General features: G+C 42.5%; 3 protein-coding genes across 5 annotated transcripts; 1 reads left to right on the top strand and 2 right to left on the bottom strand.

The window, feature by feature from the left end:
- Window positions 1-359: 359 nt before the first annotated feature.
- Window positions 360-11,277, bottom strand: LOC125022049 (sodium-dependent neutral amino acid transporter B(0)AT2-like). Its single transcript, XM_047608333.1, has 12 exons — window positions 9,069-11,277; window positions 8,156-8,375; window positions 7,141-7,298; window positions 6,574-6,694; window positions 6,308-6,483; window positions 4,429-4,539; window positions 4,099-4,340; window positions 3,779-3,962; window positions 3,471-3,672; window positions 2,902-3,061; window positions 2,641-2,803; window positions 360-2,479 (listed from the first exon to the last, which is right to left on the bottom strand). The coding sequence occupies exons 2-12, from the start codon at window positions 8,373-8,375 to the stop codon at window positions 2,276-2,278; spliced, it is 1,941 nt and encodes a 646-aa protein (XP_047464289.1). The 5' UTR covers window positions 9,069-11,277; the 3' UTR covers window positions 360-2,275.
- A 108-nt stretch (window positions 11,278-11,385) lies between these two features.
- Window positions 11,386-20,661, top strand: eps8l1b (eps8 like 1b). Of its 2 annotated transcripts, none has more exons than XM_047608328.1 (19): window positions 11,386-11,544; window positions 12,296-12,347; window positions 12,446-12,604; window positions 12,704-12,853; window positions 12,926-12,993; window positions 14,002-14,114; window positions 14,364-14,422; window positions 14,536-14,665; window positions 14,772-14,860; window positions 14,944-15,018; window positions 15,945-16,093; window positions 16,531-16,675; window positions 17,159-17,217; window positions 17,319-17,421; window positions 18,085-18,210; window positions 18,339-18,513; window positions 18,982-19,147; window positions 19,233-19,365; window positions 20,206-20,661. In XM_047608328.1, the coding sequence occupies exons 2-19, from the start codon at window positions 12,318-12,320 to the stop codon at window positions 20,290-20,292; spliced, it is 2,016 nt and encodes a 671-aa protein (XP_047464284.1). In that variant the 5' UTR covers window positions 11,386-11,544; window positions 12,296-12,317; the 3' UTR covers window positions 20,293-20,661. The 2 variants fall into 2 exon arrangements, with proteins under 2 accessions (XP_047464284.1, XP_047464283.1); XM_047608327.1 differs by having other exon boundaries at window positions 17,156-17,217.
- luc7l (LUC7-like (S. cerevisiae)) lies at window positions 20,657-26,753 on the bottom strand. Of its 2 annotated transcripts, XM_047608332.1 has the most exons (12): window positions 26,538-26,712; window positions 25,004-25,074; window positions 24,628-24,711; window positions 23,856-23,950; window positions 23,593-23,691; window positions 23,243-23,353; window positions 23,007-23,150; window positions 22,720-22,896; window positions 22,481-22,569; window positions 22,349-22,378; window positions 22,100-22,261; window positions 20,657-21,795 (listed from the first exon to the last, which is right to left on the bottom strand). In XM_047608332.1, the coding sequence occupies exons 3-12, from the start codon at window positions 24,635-24,637 to the stop codon at window positions 21,678-21,680; spliced, it is 1,035 nt and encodes a 344-aa protein (XP_047464288.1). In that variant the 5' UTR covers window positions 24,638-24,711; window positions 25,004-25,074; window positions 26,538-26,712; the 3' UTR covers window positions 20,657-21,677. The 2 variants fall into 2 exon arrangements, with proteins under 2 accessions (XP_047464288.1, XP_047464285.1); XM_047608329.1 differs by lacking the exons at window positions 24,628-24,711; window positions 25,004-25,074 and having other exon boundaries at window positions 26,538-26,753.
- Between the last annotated feature and the right edge of the window lie 169 nt (window positions 26,754-26,922).

The following is a 26,922-nucleotide window of genomic DNA, read 5'->3' as shown; positions in this document are numbered from 1 at the left end:
CTCGTACAGTATATTTACTCTTGATATGCTTCGACTTTCCCAGGAAGATAATGGTGTGGACGGGCAGCAGTGCACAGCAGGCACTAGAGGTTGAGAATGTGATAGCAGAATAGTCCAGGCAGCATCCCAGGGCTTTTTTTAGTGATATTACAATCAAATGCTTCAATGGACATTAGCGCTGATTTCAAAGTAAAAGCACGCTGGTGTATGCTCGCCAAGGAACCAGGAACATCAGTGTGAAAATGTCTAAATATGAAATCAATAAATACCTCTTTGTCGCGTTGCTTTGCACTTAAAACAATAATATTAAAATGCAAATCAAAGTGAAGACGTGATTAAACAAACACAAAGAGATGACGCATGCTGAAATTCTTTAATAAAAAGATGGAAGCACATGTTTTCTTAAAAAGCCATATACACATACAGATTTACAGTTCACACCGCCATAGAAACATGGAAAACACCTGGAATAATTTGTTGTGTGTTTCAGCTCTGTCGACCCGTCTGTACCGCTTTCATTAGGTTAACTTACAACAGTTCAGTAACTAACATGACTGGATCAGAAAAAAAAAAAGAGAAGCTCCGCGAGGCTGTGAGAAGTTAAGATGATGTCAAACACTACACAGGTAAACAGTTTAACAACTCAATCAAGAGTTTAATCCAGAACTGGGCCGCTTTATCCTCTCCGGTGCATGAGAGTATCCAGAGAGTATCCAGTCTGTGTGCTCGAGGGACAAAGCTGAAGACCAAGTGCATACATTAAAAACAAACACTATTTTGTTGCATTAGCATCAGGGACACTGCAGTCTGCCTGCAGTCCAAACCCATCACCATTGAAAACATCTGCAGCATTACGAGGCAAAAAAACTAAGAATACTGCTGAGCAGCTGAAATCATACTCATGATTCATAATCATGAAGAGTAGGAAACATTTTGCTTTAAAAACTACAGGAACACTTAAGAGTGTAGTGGTGCCACAAGCTTCAGTCCCTACTTTTATATAGTGTTGTAAGCATCAAACTAAGTAAACTTGATGTTGTGTTTGTACTGTTTTGAATTAAATATATGCTTAAATGGTTAGTGAATCTTTGGATTCAGTCCATTTTTGCGGCGTGCCAGTTTTATTGGAAACAAATGTTACCTGGTTCTCCCCTCTGCTCAAATTAGATCTTGTTGATTTCTCTTATTTCTCTCAAACCTGGTCTGTTCTGGTGTCTTTGACACATAATTATGAAACTGCGGTCGTTCAGGTGTATTTACATTTTCAACACGCAAGCACGGTACATATTTTAACTGGTCCACATTGTGGGTCTTGAAGTGGATACAAGCTAAATGATATTGAAATGAATATATAAAAAAATATTCTTGTGCTTCATCCTACTCATTAATTCGCTAGGGTCAGAGACCTGCAAGTTGTTCTTTACACCTGCAGCCAAATACTTTGCCTGGTCAGCGGTTGTTTGAAAAAAAAAAAACAACAACAACAATAAAAAACGAAAACTGAAAAATAGTTTCCTTACTACCCCAGCTGACACAAAATACAAATTTCCTATGTACATCCATAAAGATTGGCACATCTCAGAAATGTTCCGTTTTTACATGTTTCCATTTACATATTTACATCACAAACTGATTTGTTTTCCATGCTGTCAGTTGATAAACCAGTTCAGAGCCCTTGTGTTTGTGTACTCTACATCCCTGTAGCGCTGCAGCAGTGACTCACTTGTGTTTTTGAGCTGTAAACATGGTTAGATTTAGTAAAGAGAACAGGATTGATGTCTTGTAGGTATATAAGATAGTTAGCTTAACTGACTGATTCTTAATAAACGTCTGGACAACAACGGAAAAAAATCAAGTAAGAGCTTGACATGCTCGGGAGATTTTATGGCAGTGATGAGATGCCCCCAACAAGTCGAGTACTTAAATTAAAAATAAGTAATTTCAGTAACATGGCGTGAGGTCTATTGCTTATACTGAAAACTAAGATTATATTAGTTTTCCTCATTTGGAGAACAACTTGTGGTTCAGGCACAATAAATTATTTGTCACGTACTTCTTACTGGAACACTGTTTATACTAAAATTAAAAAAAAAAAAAAAATTTAAGTAAAAAAAAAAATACCTTTATTAAAACCCTTTGTCCCACTAAAAGCTGTGAGATAATGGAATTGTTCTTAACAAAACGGTACATTCAAATTTTGGGGAATTGTCTTTTCACATTTGCATGAGAAGTCCAACGTTCATAAAAAAGAAGCAGCGGTCACATTCCCCGTGACTCACTTTGACATGTCAGACATGGGCGTTTCTTCTGTGTTAACCATACTGTACTGACCAGCCTCCGCGCTTCTGGATGTCTGCTTTCTCCTGTCGAGCAGAACTCTGCGGATGAAGGCTAGTGGGACGGGCGTCATGGCAAAAATGATCAGTAAAGCCAAAACAGCCAGAGCCCAGCCAGGATAGTCCACATATATCTCAGTGGCCTGAAAAGAAAAGAAAAGAAAAAAAAGGTCACATTGAAAGCCTTGAGCATTTAAAGCGGAACAGCATGTCTCATGACTAAACTGCTTAAAGCTGTTTAGCCTCCACAGGCTAAAACATTAACACAAATATGCAATATCGCAACTTGGATGATTTTCAATACCGTTTCCTGGTTCCATGACATGTAGGTGGGGGGCGTGATGAACATGCGGACAGTGGTGGCTCCCAGCAGCCCCACCATAGCCAGCAGGCAAATGTATTTCCACAAGTACTTGTAAATGGCAGGGGGACGCCAGCCGAGCATTGCCTCAATGTCATCAAGGAACCTTTGAGTGGGGGGAAACATTGATCAACTTTCACTAGAGACTGGCTGACATTTCCAATCAAAGCTTTTAGTTACTCGCGGTCTGAACGGAAAGCTCACCTGTCAGCTCCGTAAAGCCACGACACACTGAAGGTCTCAAACACCACCACGATGATGAGGGGCAGAGTGGCGGAGTAATCATCGAACATCATTACGAAGTAGTTCCCACAGCGCTGGGTAAAGAGCAGGCCGATCAGAAAGCCGACAATGCAGCTGAAGACTGCAACAACAGGACAGAAACATTAGATTCAAGCCCGATTTCCACATAGATTACTCTGTTGTGAACATTTATTCTGTGCACTGGAGTGTCTGCACCAAGCTGTAATTACACCACTAAACGGCTAAGTAGATGGCGTGTACCACAAGACAGGTCGGACAATGAAGAATGTAGATGCAGAAAAGTACATTTAGTTTCCAATGCGACTCCTTTAAAGTGAGCACGCACAATAATAAGTGGAGAATCTTGCGGAATCTCTCCTAATACTTCAACAACAGAACCAAGATTTTAAAGCATCAACAGATGTGCAGTCTATTAGCAACAGTCACACGTCTGACCGTGTTGGATCAATTCAGTAATGTGACATCCAAGCATGAATTTGAAGCGGACCTTAGTTAAAACTGGTGCTTACTTGTGAATTTGGTCTTGTTGTTGGCCACAGTTTTGAAGCAGTCGGTGAGAGGGGTGAGGATGCCCTCCATGGTGCCGAACATGGTGCTGAGGCCCAGGTTGAGCAGCATGAGGAAAAAGAGTGCCGACCAGAAAGGGCTGCCGGGCAGGAGTGTCATGGCCTCAGTGAAGGCGATAAAAGCTAGACCTGTGCCCTCGACACCCTGAACACAAGCAGAGCTGCAGGCTTTAGTTTCCATGTGAGGCAAATAAAGGACAAAATAGTCCACAACGGTAAACTGGAATAAATCCAAGGAACTAAACCTTTACCTTCTGCATCTCCTTTTCCAGGTCGCAGTCTGTTAAGTTGCCAGGAACCTTACTTCCATACTGACTAAACCAGGACCTGTAGTCATTTAGATCCACTGAACTGTCATTGGAGTACTTGAAGCCTGGCATGAAGTTTTGATCCACAAAACCACCTTGAAACTGCTTTTGTAGCTCCTCCATGTTTCTAAAGAAGACAAGAATACAGAATCATAAACATGCACATGTTCTGACAATCCATGAATTTTTCCCGCCTGTGTCAACAACGCTACACATATATAAATATATACAAATATACAGATGTGTCCTCAAATTAAACATACCTGCTCACACATTCCATCACTTTGTTTTTGGCACGGAAGCCGAGCACAGCGAACACCACCATCGTGGCCAGAACAGATGTGAGGAAGTTAATCGTGGAGACGGTGTAGGCATCACGGTGGCAGTTGTTGTTCTTGGGATTGTAGGAGGAGTATGCGATAATGGACCCAAAGCCAAGCCCGAGAGCAAAGAAGACCTGGGTGGCAGCCCGCCGCCACACCTGTATATCTGCCCAGATTTCCAACTGTAAACGCATGGCAAAAGACAGCTTGGATTAAACGTCTGACTGAGTGCAGAGAAGTGATGTGATCTGAACATTTCCCTGAGGATACCTTAGGGTAGATCATGTATTTGATTCCTTCCATGGCTCCATCCAGCATAAGTCCACGGACGAGAAAGCAGAACAGCACGACGTAAGGGAAGACAGAGGAGAAATACATCACCTAGGAAATGAGAAAAACGATAACCTCATGAATACTTCTCATTCGAAGCCACGACTCATGCTGTTCCCTTTTTATTTTTACGTGAAAATATATTAGCAAACATTCCAAACATACACGCAACATAATTTTTGGAGCACGCAGTGGCGTTGAGGCCATTCTGAAAAACATTGTGGACAACATCTATTTTGGATTATTGCAATAATACTAACACATGTTTGCAAAAAGCAAAGCTTGTTTATCCACTGCAATGCTCGTAAGTGTAATAGACATGTGGACAATTATGTGATTAATTGCAATTAAATATTTTGATGTATTGACATCCCTATTTTTTTTTTTTTTTTTTACTAATTAATAAACCCTTTGACTGGCTTTGTAAACACACGGTTGAACATTTTGTAGTAGTAGTAGGAAATAAAATGCTTAATTTCTCAATTTGTACCACCTTTCTAACCATTGCTGGTCATTCAGTTTGTAAGATACACAAATTTGCCCACATGTGAACACATTATATACACAAATATCTATCAGATGACCATAACTCGAAAATGTTAATCATACAACTTCAATATTTATATTGTACGAATCTGTCGTGTGAACACTTTAATGTCAAAATACTCAGTTTGTGGTGCACGCTATTAATATAGATTAAAAATGAATGATATTTAATCGCGATTAATCGTATTTCTTAGTGTGGAAGTCAAAGGTCAAAGAAAGAAAAGCAGAAATTCCACCTAATGTTGTTGGTCCTGTGAGCACATTATGCCCCAACAGTTTGCTCTCCTCATATGGCTTCTTTATATTCTTGTAATCATCGGGTTCACAAGAAATTAATCAAATTTTTTTATGAGTGAGTACTGTGCAAACGTAATTTAGCACGTCAAAACGGACAAAGAGAGAACGCGGCTATGAAGATTGTCTGCACAGCTACAGCTGCAGCCGTGATAGAAAACTGAAAGACATCGCATTTCTGACAAACAGTAGCCTTAACAGATTCAACTGAAAAGAAAGCTACAGCTTGCTGCTGCTTGCTGCTTTTTACAAACTGAACATATGGCCCTCGTAATCAAGACGCCACCTGCTTAAGCTGATGATTGCATCTGTTATCAACCTGACTGAGAGCAGACTTCCTCTCTCTTGTTAGTGCTACTATACAATGTAGCAAAAAGTTGGTTTCCAATCATGTATCTGTTTGGGTTTGTCATGTAAACTCGAGTAATTCTGTCATCTACGTAGAACTTCATCTTTTAATCTGGTGCACCCTAACTGGGACTGAACTTGCCAGTATGTTAGGGAAAACTAAGGAGTCCACAAACAACCTGGGAATTTATTACAAAGCCCCAATACTCATACCAACTCACTCTGAAGTGGGTCAACACCTAAACCACACATTCCACAGATTCCCACCACCCATAATCTAAGACTTGACACATGACAGGGATTTGACCCAGGATATAGTTTTAGTCAATTGAGGTTCTGTTTACATTTGTTATTTAATGTTCAGTTTTCCACAGAGCGGATTCCAAAACATACTGTATTACTACTACTACTTGGCGACTTGTTGGTGCATTTCAGAATTTGTCAGAATTCAAACATTTAAAACTGTGAAGTAGTCTAGCATCTAGCAGCTCACTGGAAAATGTTGCATTAGTGTTTAAAGTTAGTGTTTGTGGAGACTTAACTAAGGGAAGCCAGATAATTTTAGTACAGAGCTTCCTGTTTCTACACTTAAAAATGTCTGGGCTTGATGTCACAACAGATTGGTAGGTACCTTGACAGAGGTCTTGATACCCCTGAACATTCCCAGGCACACAATAGTCCAGGCTAACAGCAGACAGCAGACGATGTAGATGTTAAAGGAGCCCGTCTCATCGATCGAATCGGTGATATCCAAAGCCTTGCGGTACCAAAAGTACGACGTGGGAGAGCTCTTTTCACATTCTTCAACTGTTGGGGGGAAAAAAACTTGATTACTATTCTGGCAGGTGACACACAGTTTGCTAACTGTACGTATGAGTTTTTAAAGTTAATAAGTACCCGTTACATTCCCCTGTTCTGGACACTCTTGCCAAGGTAAAGGGTACTGGAACGAGTTTCCAAGATAAAAAAGACTCCATGCAAGGATCACGTTGTAGTAGAGAGCCACAAAGAAACAAACCTGAGGACAATTAAGACAACATTTATGGGTTCATAAAACGATACCACGAATTAAAGGTTAAGTGTGCAAACAACAATCAGCACGTGTCAAAACAGGAAATAAAAGATGATCTGTATATAGATGGTTGTGGCGTCATTCACACAGGAAAACACAGGAAGTATCTTAATCTAGAGCTGCATTATGATATTCAAGAGAAAACAATAGAAAGCTTGCATCTTTGCAGCTAATGTGTCATAAATTCAAAACCTTATGTCGTTGCTTCTTCTCAATCACTTTTAGGTACAATACACATAAAGTCCATGAGCGTGTTTTTTTAGATGCTGGTAAAGAGGTTTGAGAAACTGAAAATTGAAGACCGAAGCAGAAAGTAGAACATGGAAAATCTCCTGAAAAGCATCTTATTCTAAACAACGTAACAGTATGAATAACAATAGCGGTTATTTTACCACACAGCTCGAGTAGCCAATGCCTGCGAGCTTGGGAGAGATGTACTTCCACACTCCAATGCTCCCCTGACGGATGGCCTGACCCGCTGCCAGCTCCAGGAAGAACAAGGGGATTCCCACAATCAACATCAGCAGCACGTAGAGCAGAAGGAAAGATCCTGCGAAGAGGTGAACAGCATTCAGTTGGCGAGAGAACAGTGATATGATACTCCAACAACTTGAGAAGCAGAAGTTTGCGTGAGACTGTTTTCTTCCCACACCGACAGGATTTCCAAGCACTGATTACTGATTCCTGGAACACCAGCCTGACGCTCTCTTTCTAGTTCGTTAAGTACGCTAGTGAAAAAACTAATGCATCTTAATATAAAAGGCCTGCAGTAAAGTTAATAGTATTCATTATTTATGGTATCTTTTAAATAACTGAGAAGGCTGAGAGAGGTCTATAAATCGAATGTTTTTTCATGCGGGAGGCTGTGGTTTCTATTATTAACAAACTGTGACGGACACGTCTTTCTAGTATTTTGACCTAGCTGGGCTAAACAACAAAAACACACCTGTGATCAAGTCTTTACAGTTTAACAGCATCATTAACAACATCTAAAACAATCATCTAGTTGAATCACCACCTTTCTTCAAAATAAACTAAACATTAAAACAGCCATGAAGCTTAGGTTTAGACATTGCTCGTGCAGTCGAAGGCGTACATTTACATTTTCACTTCCTAAATAAATAAGGTTGAAAGGTACATAAGGTTAGGTCGTTATTTTAGAAATGCTCAAAAACACCTAACTAGCTGTTTCATAAGTAGAAATAACAGTCAGTAGGTAATGCATTTACAGACACACGGTATTAACAATGTGTCTTTAACACATGCTCATTGTCCTGTGATGATTTGGTCCACCACCCTCTGTGCCATCCGTACCAAAAACACAATAGTGGCATCTGGTCCTTTGAAGCCTACAGACCCTAGTCCTTCAGCAGCCCTCTAATCCAGACACAAGTAACAGGTACTGACCTCCTCCATTCTGGTGACACAAATACGGAAACCTCCAGACGTTGCCGAGTCCGACGCTGAATCCCACCTGAGCCAAAAAATACTCCAGTTTGCTGTTCCACCCAGCTCGAGCTGCAGGTTCAGACGGGTCCCGCTGGCATTCCTCGCCAGCGTAGCCATCGATCCCCGACTCCGCCATACCTGACTTGTCATCATCGCCTGGCAGTGGCTGTTTCTCCATCTAAAAAAGAAACCAAAAAAAAAAAAAAAAAAACTGCCATCTGATGACGTGTCTAATCCAGCAGCAGCAGCAGCACACACATAATACTATACTATTACTAACCATCTGCTAACTATCTGGATCCTTTGGGTGTTTATTTGTAAAGCTATGATAACATTAATGTTGCTGAACAGATTTGTAAGTTTTACAGTCAGACTTTAGATGTGCAAAAAGACACTACTTTCTCTTTAGCGGAAGAGAGCAGTCTTCCGGTATGTGCGCAGACTCTTAAAATATCACTTTATTTGGTAGGCTACACCTGGTGAAAACCTTGCATATTAATTGATGTTTTCATATTCTTTGTGCTTCAAAATTGTTTTACACGTGGTGCTAAATGTTTCAATATAATAGAGAGGGAATTTGCAAACAATTTGTGAGGGACTGCGTTAATTTAAGTAAAAACATTCATACTCTCCCACCAGGAACTGAATTTCATTTAGTGTGTTGCAGGTGTACAGTAAGCAGTGATTACAGATGGTGTGTCCGATAAGCATTATCTCCTCACATACTTTACACTAGTAACAGATACTTAAATAAGGGTTGTAGACCACCTGTAAAGTTGCATCAGCCACACGACTGCAACATCCTGGGTGTCTTTGTCTGAACTGAGACGGAAGTCACACAACAATTGTCACTTCAATAATCCAAACTGACCTTATATCCACCAGAACTTGTAAACGAAGAGTCAGTCGCAATCGTCGAGTTGAACAAAACACTGTTCTTTAATCCTTCCGCGTGCTAAGACGAGCACGTGTAGCTGTGTGGCTGTCAGCGTGTCATGAAAGATGTAGCGTGCGAAGGTCTGCTTCTTTTTCTCAAATTAAGCGTAACATATTAGATATTTATACAGCGGTGTATAACTCATAATACACAAATAAGAAAAAAAATCCGGAAAACATGCAAATATCTAAAAAAAAAAGGCCTTTTTGTGTGGCGAGCACTTACTGTACACAGACTACTACAACATTTGGGAGGCGCCTATCTGGAGGGAGCCGAGGATCAGGAAATATCGATACTTAGAGTCGATCTTCACGTCAAAATATCCATATCAAAATATCGCTTTCACAAGAAACATTAAGACTTTCATGACACCCTTTTCTTCGAAGTTCAAGTTCTGTCGAGTTCTAACCTATAGACCACTCCGTGTAGTAAAAAAAAAATTATATGAACGGCCACTGATTTTTTATTTTTTTTGAGAGAGATTTTTTATGTGATTTGCTCAGATTTTCAGTTGACTTGTTGAATTGCACAGACTGTCTTTAATTGCTCTGATTATGAGCAACTGAGTTCGTTGTAAACGTCATTATTCTCATTAACACAAGATGCCGTCTAAACGTATCGATATTGGTGTCAGTATCGGGATATTAACCTTGGTATTACTTGGTATCGGATCGAAAGGAAAATGGACAAGCTTTGTGGACCAAGGCCGAAGTAGGTGGAGTCTAATCCATGGATATTGTGGTTGAAAACTGAAACCAGGTTGAGACGAAACTCGGCTGGGAACGTGTTAGCTCAGGCGAGATAGGCTAATTGCTATCCGACGTGCTATCAGGCGGCTAACACTGTGGCCTCGCTCCCGGTTTGATGCTACTTGTCCCGCCTCACTTCATAAGCCTTGTTTGACTACATGTCTACTTTTACATAATCCAAATAAATTGTACATTTCACAACTGCATGTTTCAGTCTGAAACTATTTAACTATTTAAAATATAATTTATTATTAATAGTATTATTTTAGAATAATAATTGATGTTACTGTTTTTTGAATTTTATTTTTGAATTAGGTTTTCTTTTATTTTTAGTTAACTTAATCTTTTTCTCAATGGCTCCGGTGTGCTCCTGAATGATCACAGTCTAACATCCTTTTAGGATTTGATTTGTGGACACGTGTGATGCATGTAAATACGCAACATCAGTGGGAATGGGTTAGAGGTGGTACAGAAAACGGTCTAATTTGATTATGTACGACTACCACTACTAAACTAGTGACATTTTTATTAATCATTAGTAAATAATTTCTCCTTTTTCAGTTTTAGTACTTGAGTTTATAGGAAAATTAAAAAAAAGCTGATGCAACAGTCTGAGCCTCTGATGTAGCTTTTTCAGTCGACTCGAATAATAATGACATGTCCTTGAGTGACCACAAAAACATTAACGTTGCGATTATTTATATTTCATTTAAATTCTCTCCAGTCGCAGTGTCGACCTGGCAGTGGCATTTTTTTCTTTTTTTCTTTTCTTTTCGTTTTTTTCTTTTTTTTAATCTCTCACACACAAACTCTCACGCGCGCAGTGTGTGCCACGTATGCCTGTGGTGGAGGTAAATAAAACACACTCCACGCTCCCTCCTACCTCAGAAACTACAATGCACCCACACACTCATACACGTTGGCATGCACTTATTAAGGAATGATAAATACCTTCAGGTATCAAATAGAGGAGTTTCTGGAAAAATTATTCCAAGTGTCCTTAAAGCAAAGTCAAGTGGTGGGTGGTAGCCTATAACCTCCTCCGCTGCTTCACCTGACTCCTCCCCCAGCCCCCCCTATTGGCGGATAAGAGGGAGACTTTTCCACCGCCTGTGTTATGAAATGTGATGCCTCACTTTCCAAGCTCGCCTCACCCCACCAACACAATGTATTGAACTGTATAAAATATTTAGTTTATCAGCCATAGTGCCAAGTTGCATCTACCTTGCTTAAATTTCGCAATGAGGAAACTATTATAAATACACAATGCATTCAAATGTTATTCCCCTAAATTTCTTTGCATTGCCTGAAATAATATTCTTGCAACTAACCAATTTGATTTCAGTCATTGTAGATGCAGATTATAAACTCCCAAATTCGTTTTTGCACACTTTGCCTATGCATGTCCTCGTGTGGGATACATGCAGCTGTTATGCAGCATGTTGCAGAACGGAAAGAGAGCGAATAAATATTTTTATCACTAAGGTGGAGTGGTAGTCTGGGCGGGAGTGCGTCAAGTGACACACCTCTGCTTTTTCACATTGTTCGGGAGAGTGAGACACCTGCAGTCACACCGAGAGCCGGGACGCCGGGTTTCACTGTAAAGACATAAACACAGCTGTTAACATCAGGAGTAACTCACTGGAAGCTTGTCAGCCTTGGTAAGTTGATTTCTATTCCACTTCCACAGACTCTTCAAAGCTGTTTGGTTCTCAAAATAAGTACATTGGCTACGGGCTAAAAGCTGCAGTCGGAGAAGTTGGGTGAGGTTTTGGCGCAGTCTGTCCTTCTTTTATGTCTGTATTGATTAATTATTTGAAGTAAAGTCTCAAGCTGAAACACATAGCGGCTACCAGCTCAGTGCGTAATCAAATTCCACATGAATTTGTGGACTCTGAAAGGTTGCCAATGTGGATTTACTAAAATCACACTTGTCTGAATGGTGTGCGAAATATCAATCATGTGGATGTGCGGATTTAGTCAGTACTTTACTTTTCACTCAAAAATAATGTGCTTATTTTCCCCCGCCGCGTCACCCTTTAATTGTGAAATCCCTCATTACAAAAAGGAGTCTAAATAAGGACCCCCGAGTCACATGAGATGTTTGCTCTGCTTAACGCCATTGATTCCAGGAGGCTTAGAGATTGAAGCGAGAGATACTCCGTGCTGTAACCAGACTGGTTGGACAGCTCACCCACTCACACGGCATAGTCCAACACAGAGGCAGGATAGGCTGACGTCGACTGAAATAGGGGAAGGGCAAATATGAATGAGGATGTTTCCTTCGTTGAGGTTGGAGGAAAACTAGTTTAGATGAAACCACGGCCATCGCTTCTGTTTGTGGTCCTAACTCTTTCTAGGCAAATACACACAGAGAAACTTTAACATCTCGCCGTTTTTCCCACACCACAGCGGTTGATCCGGTGGACAAAGGATGACAAACATCACACGGCATCTTGTTACCGTGAGTCTAATCTGCTCCGCGTACTCCATGATTTTTTCCTGCCAGGACTGCAGGTGTATTTTTCCTCACTTCCTCTTTGTCTCCCACATCATTTGCAGCACCTTCTGACGTTCTCGCTCCAGGACGGGGAAGTCAAGAGTGTGGAGGAGGCCCAGGCACGCCTCTCCTTCCTGGCTCAGAGCAACAAGCTGTGGAGTCAGCAGATGTACCTGGATATCGGAGTAAACGCCATTCATCTCAGGGACGTACAAACCCAGGTGAGAGCGGAACGCGCCGCGGCCTGGACGTGCGGCTCAACAGGTGACGAAGAGATTTGCGTGAGCTGACTCTAAAACAAAGGTGGTCTTCTCGTTCAGGATGAGCTGGAGAAGTACGCTTTCGAGTACATCTTCCGCTGCGAGGCCATCCACACGGAAAAGCACTTCACGTCGCTCCTTCTCCTAATGTGTAAAGGCGCAGATCCACAGCCGCCGGACATTCACTTCTTCAACTGTGAAACTGTGAAGGTGAGTGTCGAGAGGCAGCCGCGCAGAGCAGACATCCAGGTTCAGATTTTCACTGTATTCTTGTTCCCACAGGCGGAGAAGATCTGTGGCGACATCCAGCGAGCGGTTTCGGGCTCCTTCACCAGACCTGATCCTCTCAGGTGCAGTCTTCAAAACTGAAAATCACAAGCTTTCATGTCCCAGTTGTTGCGTTCGATCCTGGCAGCTGAAGAACATGCGCCTCTTCTCCCTGTTTGCATTCATATTGAAAGGAAGGAGGGTTTGTGGATGGCTGTGTGGTAACAGACAAGCAAAAGACACACAGGGACACTAACTGATAACCCAGTCACGTCTTCCGTGGAAGTTTAATTTTCTCCTTTGTTTCTATGTAACACTATGTCTCATTTCCCGCTGCCACTCGTGTCACCATGCACCTGTCTGGGTGAGAGAGGGAGAGAGGCAGGGAGGACAGTGTAAACAGCTGAGAGGGAGAGAGAGACCCGTTCTACCGGTTCCTACATAACTTAAGAAGGTGTGACAGAGACAAAAAAAGGCCATTGTGACAGAGAGCAGGGAGCGCAGAGGAAGGATGACGACTCCAGTTTGAAGGCTCAAGGCTTAAACGGATTATTTGCTCTGAGATATTTACTCATCAAAGGACCCACGGAGCGCAAGACACGCGGTAAGACCGGCAGATGCCAGAGTTTTTGTAGTTAGATGCCGATTCCAGTTTTTTACTCAGCCTCTCTGAGCCTTTCGTTTACACGGCTCGCTGGTGCTTGCAAGGTCTGACAGACACAGAAGAACTTTGACCTAGAGAGTGATGATCCTCAGCTGTTCGTGTACAGCCGAGGACAGGCTCGAGCATACGGTTTACTTTCGTAGCAGAATAAAGGGCTGCAGGATTGGGTTGCAGAGGCAACTTTCTGTGGAGGATTTCTTTGTTCGACTGGATTCGCTGATCAAACCTCACGTTACGGTGCATCGTCTCGAAGCTCTCAGATTAATGATAAGGAGTCTAGTGCGTGTGTTGGTGAGGTCCTCGCTGAAGGGCGTTTCCTGCGATGGTGCCGAGAGAGTGGCCACCATCAGCGAGAAGGCCGTTGTCACCTTTTAACCCCAATGTTGTCAGACAACAACAGGCCTGAAACTCTCCTCTCATCCTCCAGGCTCTCTCAGAGCAGAGGAGAGATGCTCGCGCCCTACGAAATACCGAGCCCCCCCATCCTACACGCTCCGAATCCCCCACCACCCAACCCACCGCCTTACCCAGGACCCAGAGGTAAGACAAAAAGGCTTCTTTTCCACATGAGTCCCTGTGTATGAATGCTCTAGGAGTGTGTGGAGGACATGTTGAGAGGACGGAAAGGAGAGAAGCGGGACTCTGTGATGGGTGCTCTCAGGAGCACAGAGATTGCTTTGTGTTTGTAAAAGGGGGTGGGTTTCAGGTTTTAAAAGGGGGGGCAGGAATTCCAAATACAAGGTCCGGGACCATGAGTGAAAATGGATGAACCGAATCTCCCTTTCACAGCGGCGAACGGGATCAACGGCGGAGCAGACATCTCTTTCCTGCGGGCGGAGAGAGAAGTGGTACGCCTCCTCGACGTTTCCTGTTTTGTTTTTTTGTTGTTTTCCCCGGGCCACCTCTGGCTCTGTGCGTCTTCCGAGCAGCGTGGTAACGAAACCGGTTCTCCTCTCCTCAGGGGATCCTCAACCACTGCTTCGACGACATCGAGAGATTCATGGGCAAGCTGCAGCAGACGGCGGAGGCCGCGACCGTGCTGAGCCAGAAGAAGAAGAAAAAGAAGAAGAGCAAAAAGCAAAGTGCAGAAGGTAAAAACAAAACAAAAAAAAAAAAAAGATGGAAATATCTTTCTAAGCTGATGGTAACTCATAATAACCCATACTTTGTGTACAAACGTGCTCTGCTGAACCTCAGACGACTTACTCAGCGCGAAGGCCCGCCCCCCACCAGAGGAAGAATTCATTGACATCTTCCAGAAGTTCAAATATTGCTTCAGTCTCTTGGTGTGTAATTTCACTCAAGTCACTTTTTTGTATTTGGTCAACCTGCTGTTCTACGTTTTAAATCCCTCTGTTCATTTCCTCAGGCCCGCCTCAAATCAACCATCGCCAACCCTTCCTCAGAGGAGCTCGTCCACCACGTGTTCAGACCTCTGGACATGGTGAGTCTCAGCCTCAGCACCTGCCTGCGCTGCCTTACGGGCCACGATCTAAAAACAAATCCAACATTCACCATGACACATCACCTCTTATCAGGACACCGGAGCATAAACATGACGGTAACATGTGATCCAGTTAAATATAGGAGGTTTTAACCCTAAGGTAAACCATGCAGAGTGTTTGTCTCTGATGTGTAACTGGCCATAACTGTAAGCTTGTGTCATGTCCAAATAATAGAAAGTCTTAAGTGGGGGTTAAGCAAGAAGTTCTGTGTGATGTTTGCACAGGGCAGTTACCTGTAAGCCAGAATAATTAGAACTCCAAACACCTGATAAACGCAGCGTTTGTTTGATCAGGTTTGTGTCGGCTTGCAGGCGGGAGCTCTCGGTTCAGATTTGAGTCTTACTGTTGTCCCCGTGACCGCTGCTTTAAATCAGAGCACTGGCGTGTTCCCGGCTGTAGGACAAAAGCTAGTAGGACAAAGTATTAGTCCAAAGAACATTTATTTATTTATTTGAATGTCAGTGTGTGTTTTATTCTGGAGTGCTGCAAGGACATATGGATATTTCTTTAAAATGCAAAGGAGTGTCTCAGCTTGTGTTAGACATGACCTTAAAGACCTTTGCTGTCCATTCAGGCAGGAATCAAAGGGTGAGAAGGGTGTGTTTAATTTGTGTATACTGGCGCACCTGAGTGGAAACGCACAGTCCCATATCTCCAGGACTGAACATTGTGTGCGCGCCCACATGTTGTTGCCTTTGTGTGTGGACGTTTCCATTAGGCTTTTGTGCATTGTGACTGTCAGCGCTCTGATGGATAGCACCAATGCCTAACACCAGCCCCTCAGCAAATATCAATCAGTTATCACTGTCAGACGTGCGTTTGCGGATTCGGAAACGGATGTCTCTGTGTGTTTGTGCGCGCACAGATGGTGAAGACGACAGGGGGGCCGGCCCTCGGGGCCTCGGTGTCCAGCCCGGCCATGACCAGCTCTGCCGTCACCCTGCTGCAAGACAACCTGAATGAGGAGGAGAGGCAGCTGTGGACGTCCCTGGGTCCCAACTGGACGCTCCCTCGGTCAGTGCCGCCAAACCGCCAAACTTCACGCTCTCCTCATCTAACATTGCTATTTTAAACTTTGTAAGACAATACATCCAGCCCTCATTGGATCCGACCTTGGCGTATCCAAAAAAAAAAAAAAAACAACAAAAAAAAACAAAGCAAGATGAAACAAGGGTAACTGGATTTTCTTGACGATGTGCACGCTTATCCAAGCAGCGTCTTCAGCTCAACTTAAGAAGCTACTTGGAGAATAATTGAAATAACCTTTTAATGGAAAATCTGACTGTTATCAAAATCAAATAAGGCTTACTTTTAGCTTCAAACACCCAATGTATGAATCAGTAGCAATTTCCAAAACCTGGATGAAACCACATTGAAATTCTGAGTAAAAGTCAAGTACAAAGGCAGTGATTTTATTTATTTATTTATTTTTATTTCCTGCTGTCTCTCAGCTCTCAGCTCAGAGGGCCCGTAGCGCCGTACGCCCCCACGTTCTTGGACGGCTGGAAGCCTGAAACCCTGAGGCCAGACGGGCAGGTTTGGGAGGATCCGGTCGAGTCACAGCACAAACACGAAGTCCTCCGAGTAAAACAAGAGGTATGCGATACCTGCTCCGTTGTGTGTCAATAGAGACGCACGCTCAAAGTATGAGTGTGTAAAAGCACAACACGGGGGTTGATTGTAATAACACATTAGGTAATATATAAATATCAAGTGTGATCGACGCTGAAGATGCACTTCAGTCTTTAGAGTTTGTCACATATGGTGCTAGAAGCTGTATGTGTTCATATTCTTTTCTTTTTTTCAAAGAGGTCAATGTTTGCACTAAAATGGCCTTAAATTATTTGCAAGGAATTAGGCTCCAAATTGTACCTAATGAAACGTAGCAAACCATAGCCTCACCTTCTTTCTTTGAATACTATTACACTTTGAAGCTGTTTTTATATGTTCATTTGGGTTAATTGGTGACTTTTAGGTTAACTTCTAGAGCCGCTTTGCTGTTTTTCCTCACATTTCTTGTCCCATTGCCCAATTTATTACCTAAATCCCTAAATGTCACTATCCCGTCCGCCCCAGCAGGAGCAGCAGCAGAATCCTCAGCACCCCGGCCCTCCACAACACCACATCGGCGATGAAATGTAGGCCACCATCCTCAGTGTGCATCTGCTCTCACTAAACTCACCCTGCGTGAAAACTCAAAACATCTTGCTTGCTTTTTTTTTCTTTTTTGCCACCTCAGGGATGCCCTCCCGCCAGAGCCCGAGAGGGTCTACAGCTGCAGCTACGACTTCATAGCCAGGAACAGCAGCGAGCTTTCGGTGCAGCAGGGGGAGACGCTTGAGGTAATATCGAGGGATGGCGCCTTCACACGCCCATTATCGAGTTTTTAAGTTTGATTATCTCAGGGTATAGGTCTTCAACAGGGGGTCCGCAGAGGTACGGCAACATCGCAAAATCTTTGGTTGATTAGATTTTTTTTTTGTATATTTTTCCCCCACAAATTTAAATTTCTTTAAATACACATTGACATGAATCCAACAAGTTGTAGTAAAGGGATAAATGGAGGCAGAAGACGTTACCTTTCAGTCAGCACTTCACTCATTGGGCGATACAGGAGCTGTCAATCAAGCCTCTTGCACACTGTAGGCCCCGCCCCATTTCTGCTTGAGCCAATGTGCAATATTAGCAGACGAGAAGCTAACAGTGCAGCTCACTCCCATCAGCCAACTACTGAGGCCAAAATGGATCACTTTGTCACTTGAGCATAAGATAGAAATAAAAAGAATGAATATCTGAACGTATGTATTATTTGAACACATATAGTAAGTAGGGGTGTCCCTACTTAATCCCTCCATCAGTTTGGGGGGTCAACTTTGAAGAATCCTGTCTTAGGGGATGCAAATAGATTTTGCTGTTCAAAAAATACTTATCGGAGTTGAGATCAAGCGAATAATGTCGATGCTGTAGAAAAGCTGCTGCTAAGTCACAGTTCCTCCGTCTGACAGGTGATTGAGTCATCCAAGCGCTGGTGGAAGTGTCGTAATCGGTTCAACCAGATTGGCTTCGTCCCTTTCAACATCCTGGAACCCATGGCTCACATAGACAGCCCTCACACGCACAAACCGCCCAATGTAAGACCTTTTTCTACGCACACACACACACACACACGGTTATCAGTCATACCACCGCACAGGTATGCTCTCTGTACATTCCTGAGTGAATTCCAGTGTTGTTTTCTCGCCGTTTCACATTCCCACAGTCTCCGGTTCCACCTCACCTCGTCAAGACTTTCGGAGGAGTCCCGCCCAGCCCACCGGCTCTGCCCCAGGCTCACCCCCAAAGTCTGGCCCGCGCCCCTTCCCACTCCCCACAGCGTCCACGCAGCTTACCGCCCTACAGCCAGCACATGACAGCCGCAGAGGACTCAGACAAAGGTGCCAAACCGGATGCGTTGGTGTCACAGGCGAGCTATGATGACCTTGGCCTAGCCCGAGCGTCTTAGTTTGCATTAGCTAAATATGTTATTTCATTTTAATATATCAGCTACAGAAGTGTCCCATGAAAATCTAAAACTATATATAACACAATTTAACAGGTGTGTTGGACATGTAACATTTGAATTCCTTCAGTGACAAATGAAATTGAAAATGTTTCCCATAGTTCACGGTTGGTCTTTCTAGGAAGTAGTTATCTCAAAAGGAGAGTTAAAAGTCAGATTAGGAATAACATAATGCGTCACTTAATGAAAGCCGCGCATGACTTAGCCTAATGATGCAGTAGTTTGGGAATGACATTGTTGTCTTCATGCCTGAAGGTCAGCCTCTGTGTTATTGTTCCTTCACTGGGTCATTAATTCCATTACGGTAATCGTCATGTGACAATGTTCGCTCTCACTTTCTCAGTCATGCTGGTGAATGACGAGCTGCTCCAGAGGCTCACCAACGGAAAGACCAACCTGAACAAACCCCTGGTCATCCCCCGCTCCGCAGAGACCACCGTCCCCCTGGACTACCACTCCCCTCCAGACGAAGTGGCCGAGTGGCTCCGGGGGAAAGGCTTCAGCGAACCGTGAGTGAACCGTCCTCGGACCAGATTAATCGCGTTTTGCTTACACGGCGCCTCTTCCCTCATTTTTGTGTGATGTGGCCCGCAGGACGGTGTCGTGTTTGGGAGTGCTCACGGGCGCCCAGCTCTTCTCCCTCAACAAGGAGGAGCTGCGATCCGTGATTCCAGATGAGGGTGCCAGAGTGTACAGCCAGCTCACCGTGCAGAAGGCTCTGCTGGAGGTAGGTTTAGAGAGGAGCCGTCTGGTGCCGCGGAGATGGATGATATTCCACCAATGTTTCATAAATGACAAGACTGAGCGTGGGGAGGGTTCAGGACAACTTTTAACAGCACGTAAAGGCACAAATGTAAATAGACCACAGGTTTAAAATTACTTTTTAAACATTAAATTGCTGGTGACATGCACACAAATAATGAATATGGTCTCAGTGTGCAGGAATTTTTTTTGTGAGCTTGGAAAACTTTGTCACTAACGCCGGAAAAGGAAAATTTCTCCTGAGCAACCACACAGTCTTCAATGCACAGGAGAAACTTAAACGTTTCTTTCTTCCTGGTTACGCTCGTGCACATGGGACCTTTCCTGCATGCGCTGGAAATGCACGATTTACGACCGCACAGTGTCATCTGTGTTGTGAGAGGTCAAACTCGAACACCTGGTTTTGCACGTCGTTTGGTCCCAGTAATGTTCACAGCACAATTCTAACATCCGCTCAAAAGATGTTGGATATTTTATTTACATCAGAAAATTGTGGACCTGATAGCGTTTTATGTAAATGCACTTCGGAAACAATCCGTAGCAATGTTTACTGAACACGAAAGACCAACATGGAATAATTGAATGATTGAAGGGCGTTATTAGTGGTGCCAGCTGTTAAAAATTAGGAGTGGAGTCATAAATGGCAGTTTAATATAGAGCACATATAGTAGGTAGGGGGTCCCTACTTAATCCCTCCATCAGAAGACCCCTTCCCTGGGTCTAGGTCTACTCAAAACTACATAACATTTATGACAATACTGAGCCTTACCTTCACCTGTCTTAAAAATGTCTGTCGTTCCTCCAGGACGCCAGAAGGGCCACAGAGTTGGAGGCGGTCATGGAGAAACAGAAAATGAAGGTGGACCTGAAACTGGAGAGCAGCACATTGTGAAGTTGACAGAATGTGTGGCAGTGCCGTCATTTTATCGGGAACTCTTTGAATTGTCGATTATATTTACAAGACAACACACCGTGACGTGACTGTGTAAATTTTCCAGTGAAGAGCAGGGTGTTGTGTTTATTGTATCAAACCAAAGCAAGTAACAAATTTAAGCCTTTAAACCAAGCAGGTGCTGGGAAACTGAAATATTTTCACACTGAACTTCCCTGCACGTACTCAACTCTGTTAATTTTAAATGTGTACAGATTTCTTCTCATTATTGCCTTAAATGTATTTATCTTTGTAACATATCCCTGATTATAATATCGTGACAATGATGAGAGATTGGCAAGTAAAGTCACCAGACAATAAAAACTCAAATGGTGGGATATTTTTTTTAATTGAGACTTTAAAGAAAGATTTCCAGCAAAAACATGAACAGATATGACTTCACACATTAGGTAAAGCAGTGCATCCATTAAAATCTGAATATCATTATAATTCTAGTCACAAGAGAACCTGTCTGAGTTGGGCCAAACATTTTATTTATGAATATCCATTATATCAATTCTGAACCTTCAGCCTCGCATGCTGACGACCAAATCCAAACATACCATTTATTTTCATTATGTTAAATAAAACTAAAGCAACATGGAAACAAACTAGAAATCAAGATACTTTCCATCAATACAATTTAAAACCTATACTGGCCAACCAAAAACATCCCCTGCCCTACTGGAGGAATAAAATAAAACCTGATTAGTAAAAAAAAAAACACAACAGGAGACATGGGTTGGATACTATTGCTAGCAACTTTAAAACGTTGATGTTCTGATTTTGAAACTTTAGAGAACTAAGTACAGGAGACAATTATGTGGACAGACATTCAAGCCATGAAATAGTGGAAGGAGATCTTCAGAGGGAGAGGGCAAAAAAAAAAAAACCTACTTGATAGGAAAAGGCTTATCAGACCATAACAATCAGTAGGCCTGAATTATATGTACAGACAGATTTTCTTTATCAAAAGACCAGTTAATAAACAAAGAATATGAATCAGTTACACTTAATGCTCCAGGTCAGCAGACAAATTCGCTTTTTCTTGTGGACTGAACGTAGGGCAGTTAACAGACGGCTATCAAATTACAGATGTGGAAAATAGAGCACACTCAGAAGCAAACAGATGACTGTGGATGCTAGAAATAAGACTCCATCCAAAATGTCTGCTGTGTGTACACTCTGGGTCGGCTGATTAACTGTTAAAGCAAAGAAAAGGAGGCAGGCGGGAGAACACAGGGGTCAAGGCAAGAACTGTGTGTAACTTCAGATTATAAATGGAAAGAGATGTGGGAGACGGGAGGAGGCTGTGGAGGTGTGTTGCTGTGGATGGAGTTTGGTCTTCAGAGGTCCCCCATGTCCCTGTCGTCTGCCCTGCGGTCTGACCTGCCGTTCATGCCGTCCCTTCTTTCTCGCTCCCGTGACCGGTCTCTGGACGAGCGCTCTCGATCCCTGGATGACCTGCGAGACAAAGCCGACGGTTAGGGTTAAAAACAAGAATGCGAACTTTAAGGACTTTGAACTCCAAGTGTGTAAAGATTCTTAACAGGTCAACAAGGGTTTTATTTTGGATTATAAGACGTGTGTGTGTAGTATTACCAAAGACACACACTGAGCTGAGGGCATTTATTACCATTTAAAAATGGTGACAGCTGAGAGACGTGTCCCTCATAGATCATCATGCATTAGTTTTGTTCTTGACTCGATCTGTGTGTTGGAGGTGTTGTTTGGAAGTGTGACTGTGTTGGTGTGAAATGTGGATTACTTGTGTCTGGAGCTCTGCTCGTGACTGTGGCGGTGTCCTCGGCTGCGTGAGCGGGATCGGCTGCGATGGCGCCTCCTCCTCTCCCTGGAGCGCGAGCGAGAGCGGCGCCTATCTCGTGATGTGGAGCGCGAGCGCCTCCTTCTGCGGTCACGAGAACGGGACCTGGAGAAAACACAAAACTTATAACAACTGCAACTGATTTTAAATAGTTGGTCAAAAAGTCTTAGACGGATAAAGCGGCTTCCTTACCTTCTATGCTCTCTGCTCCTTGATTTGGTCCTATAAAATAAGCAGATCACCATGAGGATGCACAGTAATACATGCACTTGAAACAAGACCTAAACTTCAGTAAATGTTAGGATTTCAAAAGTTTGCACTCACTTCCTCTTCATCCTCTCCTCCTTCTCCCTCTCTTCTCGTCTCTTTAGGCGCTCTTGGTTCCTCTTCTCTTGTTTGTCGACCACAGTTTTCTGATCCAAATGAAAAGATTTTACTCAATTTGATGTGAAACCAACTTTAAATAAATCTTTCTTCTGGTATTTTCTTAACATCAGGACTGTATCACTTCTAGACGTACTGACGACTTAAGGGTTTACATGGTGAGACAGGCTGGACGATACCTTTAGCTGATCCAGTTTCTCTCTGATCTGGATGAAGCCCAGGTGAAGCTTCCCACCAAAATGGTCGGCCAAACGACGGTCATTGTCATGGAGACCCAGGTAAGCGGAGCACACCTCACACACCCGAAGCTTCTGTTGCTGGAAGCTGGAGGCCGGCATGGAGTTTCTGTATTCTTCCTGAGGAGGTACAGGAGGGAAAACAGGCATTGAAGTATAGGGAGATGAAAGGATTAATAGTAGGAGAGCATGATATTCCACAAACTCGCTCTCCAACACTCATTACTCACCTCTGCATCCTTCTTCCTGGTGCGGACCTTCTCCACTTCCTGCAGAACCTTCTGAGCCTCATCCACATTGCCCTCAGCTCCGAGCTGCTCAGCCTTTGCAAGGAGCTTCCCAATTTCCTCATTCAGCTCGTGCACCTTCTCTGCCTATAATGCAGCCAGATCAAAGTTGGTTATATTAGACAGAGGAAATTAAAGGATTCACAACAACATATATATATAAATCTTCCGTTATTCACCTTTGCTGCCACCTCAGCGCTGATCTCTTCTTGTGTCTCAGCGAGACGCTTCTTGGCTAGTTCTGTCCTTCGGTCACAGTCAGCAATGAATGACTCCAGGTGATCCACCGCCTTCACGCGTAAACAAAAAATAGAATTGTCATTCAGCAAACACTTTAATTACGGCTGTGGTTACGTTCCAAATGGTTTTGTTGAACTGTTTTACATATGAGCTGTCACAGCTGCTACACGAGTTTATACATGGAGTGTATATATTTAGCAATGCACCCAATCCTTTCACCATTTAAACTGTCACTCTGAATATCATCATGCTAATTTATACACATTATATTTAGAGGGACATCACTTACATCAAGCTCAAAGAAAAGATCTCTCTCCTTGGAGGCAATTTCATAATCTGCCCGTAGTGCCAGGTCATGGATCTTTGTACACTCCCCCAGGTCCATACGCTATTGGCAAAACACAGACAGTTCTTACTCAAATTGTGCAACCTCAAATGTCATATTCACACTTTGGTCTTTATTTCAGTATGTTATATCCTCTTAAAATTCAGCAGATTTCAGCATCTGAAACTGCAACTGTTTTCATGTGATCTAAACTGTAGCCCACTTACAGTTCCAGACAGGATGTCATGCGGACAGCAGTTAAGAAGGTGACTTTTGCAGACCCGCTCGTCAGTGAACTTGACCCTCTGCCGCGTCTCATCTCCTGAAACAGTCCAGAAAAACAAACAGTGAGAAAGACCTCACATACTTGATAACAGGGGCGAGGCATCCAGTGCTTTAAAACATGTTGCTATCATTGCACTACATTCATTTGGCATGTGTCACCATTTAAAGATTTTGTGCCCACCTAAATGAGTGAAAGACAAGTTACTGATACTGCCAAACCTTATTACTCCTATTCAGATTTATTTCATTAGTGTGATATTACATCAAACAAAAACAAAATAATGTCAAATGAAGTGTGGCTAAACATGTACGTGGTACTTTCTTTTTTCTGGTGCTTACCTTACCCAAGCCTCAAATAAAGTGTGGAATTGTGATCGTATAATAATAAAGCTCAATGTCCACATTGTAAATGAGGAACATTAAGGACTGGGTTACGATGGGCAACACAATATTAAAATAACTACACAGCTGATATTTCAATTAACCAGCGTCAACAGTGCTTTCTTCATTTTATATAATTTTCATTACATTTCAGTTGAATGTGTATGAAAGTCTATAAATAAGATTATAAAAAGAAACGTAAAGACAAATGTTCCAGCCAAGCCCTTTAGAAATATGAAACATTGAGAAGAAATAAAAAAAAAAAAAAATGCAAAAGAAATCCAAGGAAAAAATGTAGTTTATACACACTGCGATCTGCACCACATACTGTACCCTTCTGCATCTTCAAGACCTCAGCTGCAGAATTTTAAACCCGCTGTAGAAAAGTATAAATGGGAACAGTGTTCTTGCCCATACCTGTAGTAAGAAGTTGGGAGTGATACACAAGTCAGATTGAAAATGATGTGTGTAAAGTTTTCGTGTGGACTGATTGCTAAAATGTCCTTCTGAAAACAGACGTGTTATGGAAAACTGCTCGTTTGGATTCAACGCGATCAGACGTCTTAGCTCAAGCTGTATGTGTAAACCTAGTGCCACTGAAGATTTACCCATTTGTATGATCTAAAGAAAAAGCTACAATAACTTCCGGAAGGCAAACAAATTGTTTGGATATTCATCATAACAGCTTTAAAAATTATGTGTGACTCACGGCTCGATGAACATGAGGCTTTTCTGCAACTCCTTTGCAGATTGATGTAGGCTGGCAAAGATACACTGAACCTTAATGAATAAAATAAAGGGGCCACAATTGTTCAGTTTGTATGCAACAAATGTATGGGAAGAATTTGATATCAATCGCATCACACATACACCCATACCACAAACTCACAGCACAAACTCACACTAACTGTAAAGTTCGAATTATCAACTTCTTAAAAGAAGATCCGCATTGCTTCAATTTCATTCAAACTACTGTCAGAATGAAACAGGTTTAGAAAACGGCAGGGCAGCTATGAGCTGCCATCTCCTGCCCACCAGAATCGCACTTGGCAGCTGATTTACCAGTTAATGTTTGTATCCAAAAGACTGAAAGCTCCTACAGTGTTACCTTCAAGCAACAGTTTCTGTAATTTACGCAGCTTCAAGAACCGCCAAGTAAGAAAGTAAATGTTTCACATGTTTGCATTTCTTGGTCATATCAGGCAAATTTTATAGACCAATTAATAGACAAACTGTTTAAAGTAGCTAAGAATATCCCCACCTTATACTTGCTACAATATTAAGAAAATACTCACACATAAGGGACTTTGTCAAAATAGTTAAAAGATCCCTTTTAGTGTGTGATAAATGTAATATTGTAGATGGAATATTTTTTTCAGAATATGCTGGTGGGATTGTATGGGTATGTTTTCATCACAAAGTGTTTCTGTCAAATACCTCCATTCATTTACTTACTCATTCTTACTTACTCATTCTTACTCATTCACTTTGGATCCACACTGAGAGACTTTGGGAGTGAGACACTTGAAAATATATATATCTCATGTCTGTACATAATTCCCTGTATAACCCATGTAAATCGGACTGTACATTTTTTCTGTACTTCCTCAGTATTGTTCTATTTTTAAGAATATTTTTAATTTATTTTGACTCTTATTCTTATGTCTGGTTCATATGTGTTCTTTGATATCTTGGGACCCTTGAACAAAACAATTTCCCTGTGGGGATCAATAAAGTGATCTTGAATCTTGAATTTAGGAGTTAGCGCTGTAGGTAGGCCTCATGCCTATTGAAGCCAATGGGTCCAGAAAAAGTGCTCACGAATATTACCAAGGTAACGCAATAGCGTCAACGTTCACACTATTACAAGTGAATTAATGTCAGGAATAGCATATTGCACATGACCCACCGCTGCGTAGCACGTCAGCTGTCGGTTCCCTAACACCACAATAAACATTTAACTAGCAACAGCGAGCTTAGCTACTAGCTAGCAATTCTGTTAAGGGTTCAAGTAAACGGCGAAACGAAAAATACTTATTTGGAACAAGTATAGCCAAATTGGATACAAACATTAAAACCTAACAATGTGTGAAAGGCTGCATTAACCTATCGTTACTGTATTTTACACAGCCCTCTGCAGTACATCCATTCATGCAGGTCCGTCCATCACAAGACAACCTCAGCAGTGGCTCCATCTTGGCTAGCTAGCTAGCTAGCTCAGCTAGCACACTACGGCAACTCACCATCCCTCGCTGTTCCCATCAGCTGGTCGAGCAAAGCTCTCATTTGAGCTTGGGCAGACATTGTGGGTCGTCCGTTGATATCGCTATAGAAATAATAAGCAACTGAAATCAGTTCCTTGGATTGTTTCTTGGGCTAACTGAATATTTATTCATCCAAGCATCCCCCCTCGCAGCTTTTCTCTCTGGTCGTCAGTTTCCGTTTGATATAACGGAAATGACGCTACGTCCTGGTTGAACGAGGAAGAGTCTAATCTGAATTTGACCAATCGTAACTTTCGAGAGTAAGTCAATCAGCCAATCAGAACCCCCTGAATGTTATGGTCAGAAGTGAGAGTCATGCTGCCCTGAAATTAGCCTGTCAGGCATCAACTTTTCACAGATTGCT

The sequence above is a fragment of the Mugil cephalus genome, chromosome 16, assembly GCF_022458985.1.
Source record: "Mugil cephalus isolate CIBA_MC_2020 chromosome 16, CIBA_Mcephalus_1.1, whole genome shotgun sequence".
Lineage (NCBI taxonomy): Eukaryota > Metazoa > Chordata > Actinopteri > Mugiliformes > Mugilidae > Mugil > Mugil cephalus.
Note: the sequence above shows the minus strand (reverse complement) of the source record. Positions and strands in the feature narration are given on the sequence as shown.